At 49.4% G+C, this 15,967-nt stretch overlaps 1 protein-coding gene across 1 annotated transcript; it reads right to left on the bottom strand.

Annotated features, from left to right (window-relative positions):
- Positions 1-712: 712 nt before the first annotated feature.
- LOC129849765 (cell surface glycoprotein 1-like) lies at positions 713-15,851 on the bottom strand. Its single transcript, XM_055916522.1, has 6 exons — positions 14,340-15,851; positions 13,882-14,024; positions 9,320-11,418; positions 9,070-9,135; positions 8,823-8,906; positions 713-8,684 (listed from the first exon to the last, which is right to left on the bottom strand). The coding sequence occupies exons 3-6, from the start codon at positions 9,378-9,380 to the stop codon at positions 5,380-5,382; spliced, it is 3,516 nt and encodes a 1,171-aa protein (XP_055772497.1). The 5' UTR covers positions 9,381-11,418; positions 13,882-14,024; positions 14,340-15,851; the 3' UTR covers positions 713-5,379.
- Between the last annotated feature and the right edge of the window lie 116 nt (positions 15,852-15,967).

Genomic DNA, 15,967 nt, shown 5'->3' on the forward strand with positions numbered 1-15,967 from the left:
GAGCGATAACCCAGAGTTCATCATTAAATAACATTGATTACTCATAAAATATACAGCAAACTTCAGATACTGAAAGAATTCATGGGAGTTTCGTGCTAGTTCCATCCGTTTAAAAGAATGATAATGACACGAAAAAACCTGTGAACCTCTTGTTGCTGATTTGGTGAACATAGCAAATGTATTGCACATATTTCATATAAAGTAGACCAGAGTTTTTCAATCGGGAGCCCGTTTTTGCTCCCGCCCAGCATCAACATCTGAGGTCCCTGTCAAGCGTGGGATTGAGAAACAAACACTCTACTTCTCCTCTGAGGTTGATTAACTCAAATGGCAAAATAAGGAAATCATCCTCATCATCACTGTGTAGAATATGCATGTATTTTACACTAATCAGGAATAGATAGGAATTTGGTGTGTGAGTCTGTCTGGACAGTCAACTTCCTGTGGAAAATCAACACCATGCCTGCATCCCAGATAGCACCCTATTCCCTATGTAGTTAACTACTTTTGATCAGGGCCTATAAGGATCTGGTCAAAAGTAGTGTACTAAATAGGGAATAGGGTGCCATTTGTCATTTGGAGACCACTACAGGAGCAGGTAGGCTTTACTCACAGCGAGGTGTAGAGGGCTGATGGCAGCTCTGACATCAATGTCGTTTAGCATGTCTGTCCCTGAGGTTTCAATTAGTTGAGGAAAGACAAGGACGGCCAGTTCAGACTTGTAACATATTTACTTGGAAGGTTAGTCTAGTAGCATGTGTAACATGGTAAATCTCAGTGACCAGCCCCTGCAGACATACTGGGGTGTTGCATCCATACCTTAAACAAGCAAGTGTGAGGAAAAGTTACCAACTGGCACTTACATCTAAAGGTGTTTCACTTGCAATCTGGAAAAAGAACAGCAAGAGTGACGATGCGTCCACGACAAACATGCAGCCACACCTTAAAACCTACTGTTGGGTTCTGAGAATATGAAATATACTAATTCATGTCACTGAGGGAGAGAGCTTAATGTATAACGTTTACATTATGTCAGGATATGTTATTGTTAGCCATCTGGGATCCTCTGGGATTTTTTGTTTATTTCACCTTTATTTAACCAGGTAAGCTAGTTGAGAACAAGTTCTCATTTACAACTGCGACCTGGCCAAGATAAAGCAAAGCAGTGCGACACAAACAACAACACAGAGTTACACATGGAATAAACAAGCGTACAGTCAATAACATAATAGAAGAATAAAGTCTATACAGTGTGTGCAAATGGCGTGAGGAGGTAAGGCAATAAATAGGCTATAGTTTCAAAGTAAGAAAAATTTTGCAGACTAACACTGGAGTGATATATGAGCAGATGATGATGTGCAAGTAGTGATACTGGTGTGCAAAAGAGCAGAAAAGTAAATAAAAACAATATGGGGATGAGATGGGTAGATTGGGGTGGGCTATTTACAGATGAACTATGTATAGCTGCAGTGATCGGTTAGCTGCTCAGATAGCTGATATTTAAAGTTAGTGAGTGAAATGTAAGTCTCCAGCTTCAGCGATTTTTGCAATTCGTTCCAGTCACTGGCAGCAGAGAACTGGAAGGAAAGGCGGCCAAAAGAGGTGTTGGCTTTGGGGATAACCAGTGAGATATACCTGCTGGAGCGCGTGCTACGGGTGGGTGTTGTTATCGTGACCAGTGAGCTGAGATAAGGCGGAGCTTTACCTAGCTTATAGATGACCTGGAGCCAGTGGGTCTGGCGACGAATATGTAGCGAGGGCCAGCCGACAAGAGCATACAGGTCGTAGTGGTGGGTGGTATAAGGGGCTTTGGTAACAACACGGATGGCGCTGTGATTGACTGCATCCAGTTTGCTGAGTAGAGTATTGGAAGCTATTTTGTAGATGACATCGCCAAAGTCGAGGATTGGTAGGATAGTCAGTTTTACTAGGGTAAGTTTGGCGACGTGAGTGAAGGAGGCTTTGTTGCGAAATAAAAAGCAGATTCTAGATTTATTTTGGATTGGAGATGTTTGATATGAGTCTGGAAGGAGAGTTTACAGTCTATCCAGACACCTAGGTATTTGTAGTTGTCCACGTATTCTAGGTCAGAACCGTCCAGAGTAGTGATGCTAGTCGGGCGGGCGGGTGCGTGCAGCGAACTGTTGAAAAGCATGCATTTGGTTTTACGAGCGTTTAAGAGCAGTTGGAGGCCACGGAAGGAGCGTTGTATGGCATTGAAGCTCGTTTGGAGGTTAGTTAACACAGTGTCCAAAGAAGGGCCAGATGTATACAGAATACTGTCGTCTGCGTAGAGGTGGATCAGGGAATCACACGCAGCAAGAGTGACATCGTTGATGTATACAGAGAAAAGAGTCGGCCCGAGAATTGAACCCTGTGGTACCCCCATAGAGACTGCCAGAGGTCCAGACAACAGGCCTTCCAATTTGACACACTGAACTCTGTCTGCGAAGTAGTTGGTGAACCAGGCGAGACAGTCATTTGAGAAACCAAGGCTGTTGAGTCTGCCGATAAGAATACGGTGATTGACAGAGTCGAAAGCCTTGAAGGTCGATGAAGACGGCTGCACAGTACTGTCTTTTATCGATGGCGGTTATGATATCGTTTAGTACCTTGAGCGTGGCTGAGGTGCACCCATGACCAGCTCGGAAACTGGATTGCACAGCGGAGAAGGTACGGTGGGATTCGAAATGGTCAGTGATCTGTTTATTAACTTGGCTTTCGAAGACTTTAGAAAGGCAGGGCAGGATGGATATAGGTCTATAACAGTTTGGGTCTAGAGTGTCACCCCCTTTGAAGAGGGGGATGACCGCGGCAGCTTTCCAATCTTTACGGATCTCGGACGATACGAAAGAGAGGTTGAACAGACTGGTAATAGGGGTTGCAACAATGGCGGCGGATAATTTTAGAAAGAGAGGGTCCAGATTGTCTAGCCCGGCTGATTTGTACGGGTCCAGTTTTTGCAGCTCTTTCAGAACATCTGCTACCTGGATTTGGGTGAAGGAGAAGCTGGGGAGGCTCGGGCAAGTAGCTGCGGGGGGTGTGGAGCTGTTGGCCGGGGTTGGGGTAGCCAGGAGGAAAGCATGGCCAGCCGTAGAGAAATGCTTATTGAAATGTTTGATTATCATGGATTTATCGGTGGTGACCGTGTTACCTAGCCTCAATGCAGTGGGCAGCTGGGAGGAGGTGCTCTTGTTCTCCATGGACTTTACAGTGTCCCAAAACTTTTTGGAGTTAGAGCTACACTATGCACATTTCTGGTTGAAAAATCTACCAGACACGGTCTGGTACCAATCACCATGACAGCCTTGAGTTGGGGAGGAGTGAGCACTTTAGGGTAGAGGTCAGGTCAGATGAAGTGAAGAAGAACAGATATCACAAAGGTTCTGTCTAGCAACAGAGATGCATTGGCTGTTCAGAGGTGTAGGAGTAGACTCAGCATAGGAGAAAGGATTAAATATCAGTGCTTGTGTGAATATGTTTTTTGTCTAATGCAGCTGTCTTGACCCTCTGGGAAGAATAAACTTGGTTTAAGCTTTCATAGTGTCCGTCGGGTTTTTACTTTGAGAATTAGAACCTAACAGTTGGCACTGTGAGCAGGGTTCACCACGATTTGCAGTCGAACTAGATATTCTGAATCAGTGAAACAGAAACAAGGTAGGCACAGTTCCTACACCTTTCATCACTAATTCTGATATCTTGGGGAGATGAGAGTCGTAGGCTGAACCAATTATAGGGTACGGACCCAGAAAGCCTGAGCTTATTCAGTAATCCCATTGTATATCGACCGGTCGTAGATTTGTGGTATATGGTAAGTCCCGGCAGGTAAACCCGAACAGGCGGGTACCTAGGGGGTAAGACCCAGGTGGGGTTGGTTACCTGCTATACCTGTAACGAGAGGGTGCAAGTCTAGCCGCAGTGGCCATGCGGCAGTAGAGTGGGTGTGGATGGATAAAGTGACATGCTTGTGTACTAAGATAAAAAGTTGCCATTCAGGGTTAGAAGAAAAGCAATAAGATACTCGAAAGCTTTTGGATTTGGGTGTATTAGCAGTAGCAATAAAGAGAGGTTGGTTTTATGCCCTCTTGGGGTGGGGAACCATGACAGATTATGTGGAAATAGGAAGACAAGTGTGAATAATCTTGGTAATGTGTGTTATCAACAGTGATATTTGAACAGATTGGAGATGACTATCCATAACAATAAAATCCTTCATACAGTGAGGTTAGGTTACCATGCTTGTCCTGAACCACAGCTGTAGACACAGCCTCCTCCAGGTCCTCAGACACTAGCTTGTAGGTCTGTAACAGTTGGGTCCAGGGTGTCACCCCCTTTGAAGAGGGGGATGACCGCGGCAGCTTTCCAATCCTTGGGGATCTCAGACAATATGAGAGGTTGAACAGGCTGGTAATGGGGTTGCGAAAATGGCGGCGGATAGTTTCAGAAATAGAGGGTCTAGATTGTTAAGCCCAGCTGCGTGTACGTGCTTTTTGAATTCATGGCGACTAAGTACGGTTTGCTACGACGCACACCCTGAGCATTCATCATGCGGCTAGAGAAGGCCTGTATGAACAGACTTCCTCACGCTTCTCATTGAAATTTACCGGTTTCTTCCAATGGTTTATCCCATGTAAATCGGAGTGGGTGGGAAATCCTGGTCAAACTGTTCCTGCCCTCAAACCCTAGGTTAGCTGCTCTACAAGCAAATCTTGGAAGAGCCTGGACCTGATAGCAGCCTGCCAGCTAAGACAGGTTCGCATTGACTTATTTAAACCTGAAAGTTTGGATTGGCACTGGGATATGAAGACCAACCGCCAAAACGATGGGCTAATGATACGAGAGCTGGTTTTACATGTAAGCATTCACTAATAGGAAACCAAGTCAGTTACGAGAGAAGACACCCAGCAGAGTCATTTAAATGCAAGTTGACAACCGTGATATTAGTTAGCACTGACACCATTAACCCCGATTCTAGCAACAGCCTCATGTACAAACCCCAAACACTCAGTTCCACAACCATCAAGTTTAAATGAACTAGAACCCATTCCACATCATGTGATGCTACTAGCATAATTTGACCAAATGTAGCTTAAGGCAAATGGTGATTTAAGCACAGGGGTCAAAGTAAACATATTGCTGATGCCAAAGCATGGTTATAATGCAAAATAAATGTTGCCATCACCACAGTTACTCAAGTCATAGACCTCAACTGCAAGTAGGAACCGTCAAAACAATACTGAGGACACAAGTATTACAGTTAACGTTTAATTGAGCCAAAACAAAAAAATGCAGTTACACACACAACCTGGACTAGAATACCCATGAACTCTTGCATGGACCCCGAGCACCATGTCCCACATCAGATATCCATGTTTGTGGTCAACGGGGACTCAGATGCAGAAGTGAACAGTTCCTCAATGGCATGGTCAGACGGGCCAGTGGCAGCTTCAGAGGTAGCGTCGTCAGACGGGCCAGTGGCAGCTTCAGAGGTAGCGTCGTCAGACGGACCAGTGGCAGCTTCAGAGGTATTGTCGTCAGACGGACCAGTGGCAGCTTCAGAGGTATTGTCGTCAGACGGACCAGTGGCAGCTTCAGAGGTGGCGTCGTCCGACGGGCCAGTGGCAGCTTCAGAGGTGGCGTCGTCAGACGGGCCAGTGGCAGCTTCAGAGGTGGCGTCGTCAGACGGGCCAGTGGCAGCTTCAGAGGTGGCGGCGTCAGACGGGCCAGTGGCAGCTTCAGAGGTGGCGTCGTCAGACGGGCCAGTGGCAGCTTCAGAGGTGGCGTCGTCAGACGGGCCAGTGGCAGCTTCAGAGGTGGCGGCGTCAGACGGGCCAGTGGCAGCTTCAGAGGTGGCGTCGTCAGACGGGCCAGTGGCAGCTTCAGAGGTAGCGTCGTCAGACGGGCCAGTGGCAGCTTCAGAGGTAGCGTCGTCAGACGGGCCAGTGGCTGCGCTAGCTTCGTCAGACGGGCCAGTGGCAGCTTCAGAGGTGGCGTCGTCAGACGGGCCAGTGGCAGCTTCAGAGGTAGTGGCAGCGTCGTCAGACGGGCCAGTGGCAGCTTCAGAGGTAGTGGCAGCGTCGTCAGACGGGCCAGTGGCAGCTTCAGAGGTAGTGGCAGCGTCGTCGGACGGGCCAGTGGCAGCTTCAGAGGTAGTGGCAGCGTCGTCGGACGGGCCAGTGGCAGCTTCAGAGGTAGTGGCAGCGTCGTCGGACGGGCCAGCTTCAGAGGTAGTGGCAGCGTCGTCGGACGGGCCAGTGGCAGCTTCAGAGGTAGTGGCAGCGTCGTCGGACGGGCCAGTGGCAGCTTCAGAGGTAGTGGCAGCGTCGTCGGACGGGCCAGTGGCAGCTTCAGAGGTAGTGGCAGCGTCGTCGGACGGGACAGTGGCAGCTTCAGAGGTAGTGGCAGCGTCGTCAGACGGGCCAGTGGCAGCTTCAGAGGTAGTGGCAGCGTCGTCAGACGGGCCAGTGGCAGCTTCAGAGGTGTGGCAGCGTCGTCAGACGGGCCAGTGGCAGCTTCAGAGGTGGCGTCGTCAGACGGGCCAGTGGCAGCTTCAGAGGTGGCGTCGTCAGACGGGCCAGTGGCAGCTTCAGAGGTGGCGTCGTCAGACGGGCCAGTGGCAGCTTCAGAGGTAGCGTCGTCAGACAAACCAGTGGCTGCGGTGGCGTCGTCAGACGGGCCTGTGGTGGCAGCGTCGTCAGACGGGCCAGTGGCAGCTTCAGAGGTAGCGTCGTCAGACGGGCCAGTGGCAGCTTCAGAGGTAGCGTCGTCAGACGGGACAGTGGCAGCTTCAGAGGTAGCGTCGTCAGACGGGACAGTGGCAGCTTCAGAGGTAGCGTCGTCAGACGGGACAGTGGCAGCTTCAAAGGTAGCGTCGTCAGACGGGACAGTGGCAGCTTCAGAGGTAGCGTCGTCAGACGGGACAGTGGCAGCTTCAGAGGTGGCGTCGTCAGACGGGACAGTGGCAGCTTCAGAGGTGGCGTCGTCAGACGGGACAGTGGCAGCTTCAGAGGTGGCGTCGTCAGACGGGACAGTGGCAGCTTCAGAGGTGGCGTCGTCAGACGGGACAGTGGCAGCTTCAGCGGTAGCGTCGTCAGACGGGCCAGTGGCAGCTTCAGAGGTGGCGTCGTCAGACGGGCCAGTGGCAGCTTCAGCGGTAGCGTCGTCAGACGGGCCAGTGGCAGCTTCAGCGGTAGCGTCGTCAGACGGGCCAGTGGCAGCTTCAGCGGTAGCGTCGTCAGACGGGCCAGTGGCAGCTTCAGCGGTAGCGTCGTCAGACGGGCCAGTGGCAGCTTCAGCGGTAGCGTCGTCAGACGGGCCAGTGGCAGCTTCAGCGGTAGCGTCGTCAGACGGGCCAGTGGCAGCTTCAGCGGTAGCGTCGTCAGACGGGCCAGTGGCAGCTTCAGCGGTAGCGTCGTCAGACGGGCCAGTGGCAGCTTCAGCGGTAGCGTCGTCAGACGGGCCAGTGGCAGCTCTAGCGTCGTCAGACGAGCCAGTGGCAGCTTCAGAGGTAGCGGTAGCGTCGTCAGACGGACCAGTGGCAGCGCTAGCGTCGTCAGACGGGCCAGTGGCAGCTTCGGCGGTAGCGTCGTCAGACGGGCCAGTGGCAGCTTCAGAGGTAGCGTCGTCAGACGGGCCAGTGGCAGCTTCAGAGGTAGCGTCGTCAGACGGGCCAGTGGCAGCTTCGGAGGTAGCGGTAGCGTCGTCAGACGCACCAGTGGCAGAGCTAGCGTCGTCAGACGGGCCAGTGGCAGCTTCGGAGGTAGCGTCGTCAGACGGGCCAGTGGCAGCTTCGGAGGTAGCGTCGTCAGACGGGCCAGTGGCAGCTTCGGAGGTAGCGTCGTCAGACGGGCCAGTGGCAGCTTCGGAGGTAGCGTCGTCAGACGGGCCAGTGGCAGCTTCGGAGGTAGCGGTAGCGTCGTCAGACGGGCCAGTGGCAGCTTCAGACGTAGCGTCGTCAGACGAGCCAGTGGCAGCTTCAGCGGTAGCGTCGTCAGACGGGCCAGTGGCAGCTTCAGCGGTAGCGTCGTCAGACGGGCCAGTGGCAGCTTCAGCGGTAGCGTCGTCAGACGGGCCAGTGGCAGCTTCAGCGGTAGCGTCGTCAGACGGGCCAGTGGCAGCTTCAGCGGTAGCGTCGTCAGACGGGCCAGTGGCAGCTTCAGCGGTAGCGTCGTCAGACGGGCCAGTGGCAGCTTCAGCGGTAGCGTCGTCAGACGGGCCAGTGGCAGCTTCAGCGGTAGCGTCGTCAGACGGGCCAGTGGCAGCTTCAGCGGTAGCGTCGTCAGACGGGCCAGTGGCAGCTTCAGCGGTAGCGTCGTCAGACGGGCCAGTGGCAGCTTCAGCGGTAGCGTCGTCAGACGGGCCAGTGGCAGCTTCAGCGGTAGCGTCGTCAGACGGGCCAGTGGCAGCTTCAGCGGTAGCGTCGTCAGACGGGCCAGTGGCAGCTTCAGCGGTAGCGTCGTCAGACGGGCCAGTGGCAGCTTCAGCGGTAGCGTCGTCAGACGGGCCAGGGGCAGCTTCAGCGGTAGCGTCGTCAGACGGGCCAGGGGCAGCTTCAGAGGTAGCGTCGTCAGACAGGCCAGGGGCAGCTTCAGAGGTAGCGTCGTCAGAGGACAGGGCATCATTTGCCGTAGAGCTACCATGGTTTGGAGAAGCTTGGGATTCTACTTCATTAGTCTCTAAATTCTCTGGAGAGAAAACATAAAGGAACAGTTGGGTATTCTACAGCAACACAGCTGTTCTACACGGTCTAGGCCAAATTGCCATTAGAATGTTGAGCAACATGAACCCAACACAGATTTAAAAGTATACGTTTCAGGCCGTACCTTCTCTGTCTTGTTTAGCGTCAGACCCTATGGATCGGAGCAAGGCCAGGGCATGCACAATGGAGACGTCATTTGATGACAGCTCTGAAAAACGTAGGTTAAGGTACACAAGCAAAATGACCAAATCAAAGAGTTTGACAACATTATTTAGACAACTGAGTTACTCTATGGTGTTGAATGAGTGTCAAACACAGCAGCACCATAGACACAGTACAAAGCTAGAAGGGTTGTGGAAAGAAACACTTACCTCCAAGTCTGCTCTGCAGAGAGACTTGCTCTTGCTTCTGGGACTTTCCAACAGGGTAACAAGAAACTGAGGAGAAAGTGTTAACAGAAGTGGAGTTGACACAAAATAACTACATATATTAATAGCAGTGAAGAATAAAGTTGACCAACGCGGAAGAAACAGACAGTCAAATTTTAATCTCACACTTGTAAAGTTCCGCATATTTCCCAAACAAATCCCTTCAATCCAAATAAAACATTAGTGAACCAACCTTTGACAACCCCCACAGTCATCACAAAGAGCAGTAATTCTCTCACACCTCCCATGATCATGAGAATAGTCTGTGTTATCAACAGGTAATGTCTTCCCGTGGCCTGTATGAGGCTTATATAGGCCACTAATGACCTTTTACCTGACAAACAGGACTTAACGATCAATTAACAAGCTTGATTGAGGTGTTACATTCAGATAGAAATAGACCATGTAGAACGTATGTTGATTCTTTGGTGGGCAGGCAATCTTTTCTACTCCATATATTGCATTTATATCTGTAATGTTTAACCCTAATGGTCTCAGATCAGCAGTAGAAAGAAGTAGGCCTAATTATTTTAGGTGTAATCTTCAAAGATATTAGGGGGAAATAAACACTGTACCCAAACCACTTTTTACAATGCTCCTGGGAAATGGGTAGGCCTCCACCATATAGTCCTTCACAGTTTTACAGCTGTGTTATACTCCTTTATTTACATAGATCACATACATAAATATATATGTTAGCTGTAGGTAGCTTTGGGATAAAATTCCCATATTGTATTGTTACTAACATAAATCATAATATATCATATTTTCCTCATTTGCTCTGTAGGAGGTTCGTCATATGAAGGACATTCAAGTGGATGTGACCCCTAACCTGCAATAGGGGCTCAGTGGGGTGACAGACATCCTGTAACGGATCTCCAAGCTAGTGTTGAGATGTGTCTGTTACTTGAACTTTACAGCAGAGGTAACTCTGGGTCTAGCGCTTGATGGATTTTGTGACTGCACTTGAAGAAACGTTCAAAGTTTTTGAAATTTTCCGGATTGACTGAACTTCATGGCTTAAAATAATATTAGACTTTCGTTTCTCTTTGCTTATTTGAGCTGTTCTTGCCATAATATGGACTTGGTATTTTACCAAATAGGGCTATCTTCTGTATACCACCCCTACCTTGTCACAAAACAAGTGATTGGCTCAAAAGCACTAAGGAAATAAATTCCACAAATTAACTTTGAACAAGGCACACCTGTTAATTGAAATGCATTCCAGGTGAGTCCCTCATGAAGCTGATTGAGAGAATGCCAAGAGTGTGCAAAGCTGTCATCAAGGAAAAGGGTGGCTACTTTGAAGAATCTCAAATATAAAATATATTTCGATTTTTTTGGTTACTACAGGATTCCTTATGTGGTATTTCATACTTTTGATGTTCTACAATGTAGAAAATTGTAAAAAATAAAGAAACCCTGGAATGAATAGGTGTGTCCAAACTTTTGACTGGTACTGTATATATTGTAACGGTGTAATAAAATACCCAATAATAAAGCTATATACAAGGAGTACCAGTTCCAAATCAGTGTGCAGGGGTACGAGGTATTTGAGGTAGATATGTACAAGGCAGGGTAAAGTGACTAGGCATCAGGATAGATAATAATAATAAGAGCAAAATAAAGAACAGAGCAGCAGCAGCAAATGAGTGTAAAGGTGTGTGTTTGTTTGTGAGAGTGTGTAATGTGTACGCATGTGTGTTTGGGTTGTGTCGGTTTGTGTGTGTGTGGATTTTGTGTGGGAGTGTGAATGTAGTGTGTGTGTGTGTGCATATGGTTTGTATACAGTCTAGGGATTGTGGGTAGGGTCAGAGCAAGACCCTTTAACAGCCCTGTTGATGTGGATGGGGACGTGCTCTCCCCTCTTGCTCCTATAGTCCACGATCAGCTCCTTGGTCTTACTGACATTGAGGAAGAGGTTGTCCTGGCACCACAATGCCAAGTCTCTGACCTCTCATCGCCTTCGTGTCGTCAGCAAACTTGATGATGGTGTTGGAGTCGTGTGTGGCCACACAGTCATGGGTGAACAGGGAGTACAAGAGGGGACTAAGCACGCATCCCTGAGGGCCTCCCGTGTTGAAGGTCAGTGTGGCAGAGGTGTTCTTGCCTATCCTCACCACCTGGGGCCGGCCCGTCAGAAAGTCCAGCATCCAGTTGCAGAAGGAGGTCTTCAGTCCCAAGGTCCCTAGCTTGGAGGGGACTATGGTGTTGAATGCTGGGCTGTAGTCTATGAACAGTATTCTCACATAGGTATTTCCCCTCTCAATTGAGATTGCTTCATCTGTGGATCTGTTGGGGCGGTATGCAAATTGGAGTAGGTTTAGGGTTTCTAGGAGAATGGTGTTGATGTGAGCCATGACCAGCCTTTCAAAAACACAGACGTGAGTGCTACGTGTCGGTAGCTATTTAGGCAGGTTACCTTAGTCTTCTTGGGCACAGGGACTATGGTGCAATGCTTGAAACATGTTGGTATTACAGACTCAGACAGGGAGAGGTTGAAAATGTCAGTGAAGACGCTTGCCAGTTAGTGAGCGCATGCTCGGGTACACATCCTGGTAATCCGTTTGGCCCTGTGGCCTTGTGAATGCTGACCTGTTCAAAGGTCTTACTCACATCAGCTGCGGAGAATGTGATCACACAGTAGTCCGGAAAAGCTGGTGCTCTCATGCATGTTACAGTGTTACTTGCTTCGAAGCGAGCATATAAATAATTTAGCTCGTCTGGTAGGCTCGTGTCACTGGGCTGCTCTCGGCTGTGCTTCCCTTTGTAGTCTGTAATAGTTTGCAAGCCCTGCCACATCCGACCAACATCGGAGGCGGTGTAGTATGATGTGATCTTTGTCCTGTATTGATGCTTTGCCTGGTTGATGGTTCGTCGGAGGGCATATCGGGATTTCTTATAAGCTTCCAGGTTAGAGTCCCGCTCCTTGAAAGCGGCAGCTCTACCCTTTTAGCTAAGGTTGGATTTTGCCTGTAATCCATGACTTCTGGTTGGGTTATGTACGTATAGTCACTGTGGGGACGACGTCATCGATGCACTTATTGATGAAGCCAGTGACTGATGTGGTGTAATCCTCAATGCCATCGGAAGAATACCAGAAAATATTCCAGTCTGTGCTAGAAAAACAGTCCTGTAGTTTAGCATCTGCCTCATCTGACCACTTTTTTATTGATCTAGTCACTGGTGCTTCCTGCTTTAATTGTTGCTTGTAAGCAGGAATCCGGAGGATAGAAATATGGTCAGATTAGCCAAATGGAGGGCGAGGGAGAGCTTTGTATGCATCTTTGAATATGGAGTAAAGGTGGTCCAGAGTTTCTTTTCCTCTGGTTGCACATTTATCATGTTGATAGAGAGAGAGACAATACATTCCTGATCAGGTCACTTGGTTAGGAAAACCCCCTGACCCAACACACTGTGTCCCGACACACTGGGTCCCAACCCACTGGCTCCAACCTCCTGGATCCAACCTCCTGGATCCAATCTCCATCTCTTCATTACTTGGTTATGAAAACCCCCTGGTCCCAACACACTGGTCCCAACCCCCTGGTCCCAACCCCCTGGTCCCAACACACTGGTCCCAACACACTGGTCCCAACACACTGGTCCCAACCCACTGGTCCCAACCCCCTGGCCAAACCTCCATCTCATCATTACTTGGTTATGAAAATCCTCTGGTCCCAACCCCCTGGTCCCAACCCACTGGTCCCAACCCCCTGGTCCCAACACACTGGTCCCAACCCACTGGTCCCAACCCCCTGGTCCCAACCCACTGGTCCCAACACACTGGTCCCAACCCCCTGGTCCCAACCCCCTGGTCCCAACACACTGGTCCCAACCCACTGGTCCCAACCCCCTGGCCAAACCTCCATCTCATCATTACTTGGTTATGAAAACCCTCTGGTCCCAACACACTGGTCCCAACCCACTGGTCCCAACCCCCTGGTCCCAACCCCCTGGTCCCAACACACTGGTCCCAACCCACTGGTCCCAACCCCCTGGTCCCAACCCACTGGTCCCAACACACTGGTCCCAACCCACTGGTCCCAACCCCCTGGTCCCAACCCCCTGGTCCCAACCCCCTGGTCCCAACCCACTGGTCCCAACCCACTGGTCCCAACCCACTGGTCCCAACCCAGTTGTCCCAACCCACTGGTCCCAACCCACTGGTCCCAACCCCCTGGTCCCAACCCCCTGGTCCCAACCCACTGGTCCCAACCCACTGGTCCCAACACAGTTGTCCCAACCCACTGGTCCCAACCCACTGGTCCCAACCCCCTGGTCCCAACACAGTTGTCCCAACACACTGGTCCCAACCCACTGGTCCCAACCCCCTGGCCAAACCTCCATCTCTTCATTACTTGGTTATGAAAAATCCCTGGTCCCAACCCACTGGTTCCAACCCACTGGTCCCAACACAGTTGTCCCAACCCACTGGTCCCAACCCCCTGGCCAAACCTCCATCTCTTCATTACTTGGTTATGAAAACCCCCTGGTCCCAACACACTGGTCCCAACCCCCTGGTCCCAACCCCCTGGCCCCAATCCCCTGGTCCCAACCCACTGGTCCAAACCCACTGGTCCCAACACACTTGTCCCAACCCACTAATCCCAACCCCCTGGCCCAACCTCCATCTCTTCATTACTTGAAGGAAATCATTCTCCAACACACTAGAGCTCTGTCTTTTCGTGGAGTTGTAATTGAACAGTGACTACACAGTTGAATGTGGGGAGGTGTATGTATGCATTGACTCACATCCACCCCAAGGTCCAGGAGGTACTTGACTATGCTGATCATGCCGCTGGAGGCTGCAGAGTGGAGAGGGGTGTAGGCCTTCTTGTCTTTACAGGACACCTCTGATCCATGAGAGGCCAGCAGTTTCACCACCTCAATGTGCCCTATGGGGGGGAAAAGAGAGACAAACAGAGATGGAGAGAGAGACAGACAGATGGAGAGAGACAGAGAGATAGGCAGAGATATAGAGGGAGAGAGAGGTTAGTTTACAGTGGTACACAGCACCATAAACAATACCTACATCGTGTTAGTACAATTGAAAACCTACATCTTATCAACATACTTAGTCCATCATTCTGACATAATAACACACTAGAGGTGGACCATACAGCTGAGCTGTGAGGCTAACACACAGCCAATTCATTCACTCACTGGGATAAGGACATTAGTCAGATGTAAATGTGTGGTCAACTCATTACCCATGTAAGCAGCCCAGTGGATTGCTCGGCGGTCCTTCTTGTCAAAAGCATTAATGTTGGCTCCTCTGGAGAGAAGCAGCATCACCATCTAACAGGAAAAGGAGAGAGAAACAAAACACAGGCTGAGGAAAACTAAAGCAAGATCTGCTCAAATCTGGCGTCAAAGCCTCTCTTGAACAAACTCAAGCATACAATTAGGGCTGTGACGGTCATGGGACTTCCGGTGTCGGTGATTGACGTGCGGTATGTACACAGTCATCGACATAACTGACAGCCGACGGACGGACGGGGGAAACATTAGCAAAGGAAAACGGAGTGTTTAGGCCTAACTGTCTTGCTCATAGGCGCGCGAGTCTCAAGTTAAGGGGAAGCTCATTTTCACCATAAAAAAATAAATAAAGCATTCTATGCATCATCACATTTACAGACTTTTGTAAGATAGCTGACTATTGCTAATGTGATTAGTAAATTGGATAGTCATCATTTAGGTTAATAATATAACTCAATCACTGTTCACAAAAAAACGGCTGTTCAATGCAGCGCGTGGTGGAGTAAGGCTAGGCTAGGCTATGTCAGATATGTTTCTCTTTACAGGATTTTTTCCCCCCCTTGTTAAAATATTTTTTATCATGCAATTCTACTACACTTTATATGACTATAGAGATTAGCAGAATCTTTTTCAATATGACTTTCAAGTGGCACTGACCCAGGGATAAAGAAAGTGAATATGCACACTCACCGGGGATATAGCCAATGGCAAAAATACTGTTCGCTCAATTAAGTTGAGAATTTTGATAACTAAAAGACAGATAAGTCTTTTCATTGTCTTCTCTTTGAAGCAATAGCCAATTGCTTTCCAAACTATGTTAGCCTGAGATAGTGTTCAGTCTTTCGTGACATGCACTGTCAGGCTCATGTAAGAAGTCATATTTACACTTGACCACGTCTGTGATCAGTGCAAAAAAAATGGACGTCCTTTAGCTCTGTCCGAACCTCCCCCTTCACCTTGAAAAAGAAAGGTTTGGGAAACCCTGCTTTAACAGGCTAAAACTATTTTAAACCCGTCTTATTTTGAGACTAAGTCTGCTCCAGCCTATAAGAACGAGGAGGAATGTCATAAAGTAAGTAAAACCAGATCATGAACTACAGTACTGTAAAGTGACAGATACTGAACAAGGTGCATACGGCTGATGGAAGGAGGCATCTGTTCGTAAATTGCTGGAGCACAGAAAGGATATGTCCAAAACACATCCTACCTTTCCCAATGATGAGTAAAGGCCTTTTGGCCTACCTTTCCCAATGATAAGTAAAGGCCGCTTGGCCTACCTTTCCCAATGATGAGTAAAGGCCTTTTGGCCTACCTTTCCCAATGATAAGTAAAGGCCGCTTGGCCTACCTTTCCCAATGATGAGTAAAGACCGTTTGGCCTACCTTTCCCAATGATAAGTAAAGGCCGTTTGGCCTACCTTTCCCAATGATAAGTAAAGGCCGTTTGGCCTACCTTTCCCAATGATAAGTAAAGGCCGTTTGGCCTACCTTTCCCAATGATAAATAAAGGCCGTTTGTTCTACCTTTCCCAATGATGAGTAAAGACCGCTTGGCCTACCTTTCCCAATGATGAGTAAGGG

Source organism: Salvelinus fontinalis, unplaced genomic scaffold (assembly GCF_029448725.1).
Source record: "Salvelinus fontinalis isolate EN_2023a unplaced genomic scaffold, ASM2944872v1 scaffold_1663, whole genome shotgun sequence".
Lineage (NCBI taxonomy): Eukaryota > Metazoa > Chordata > Actinopteri > Salmoniformes > Salmonidae > Salvelinus > Salvelinus fontinalis.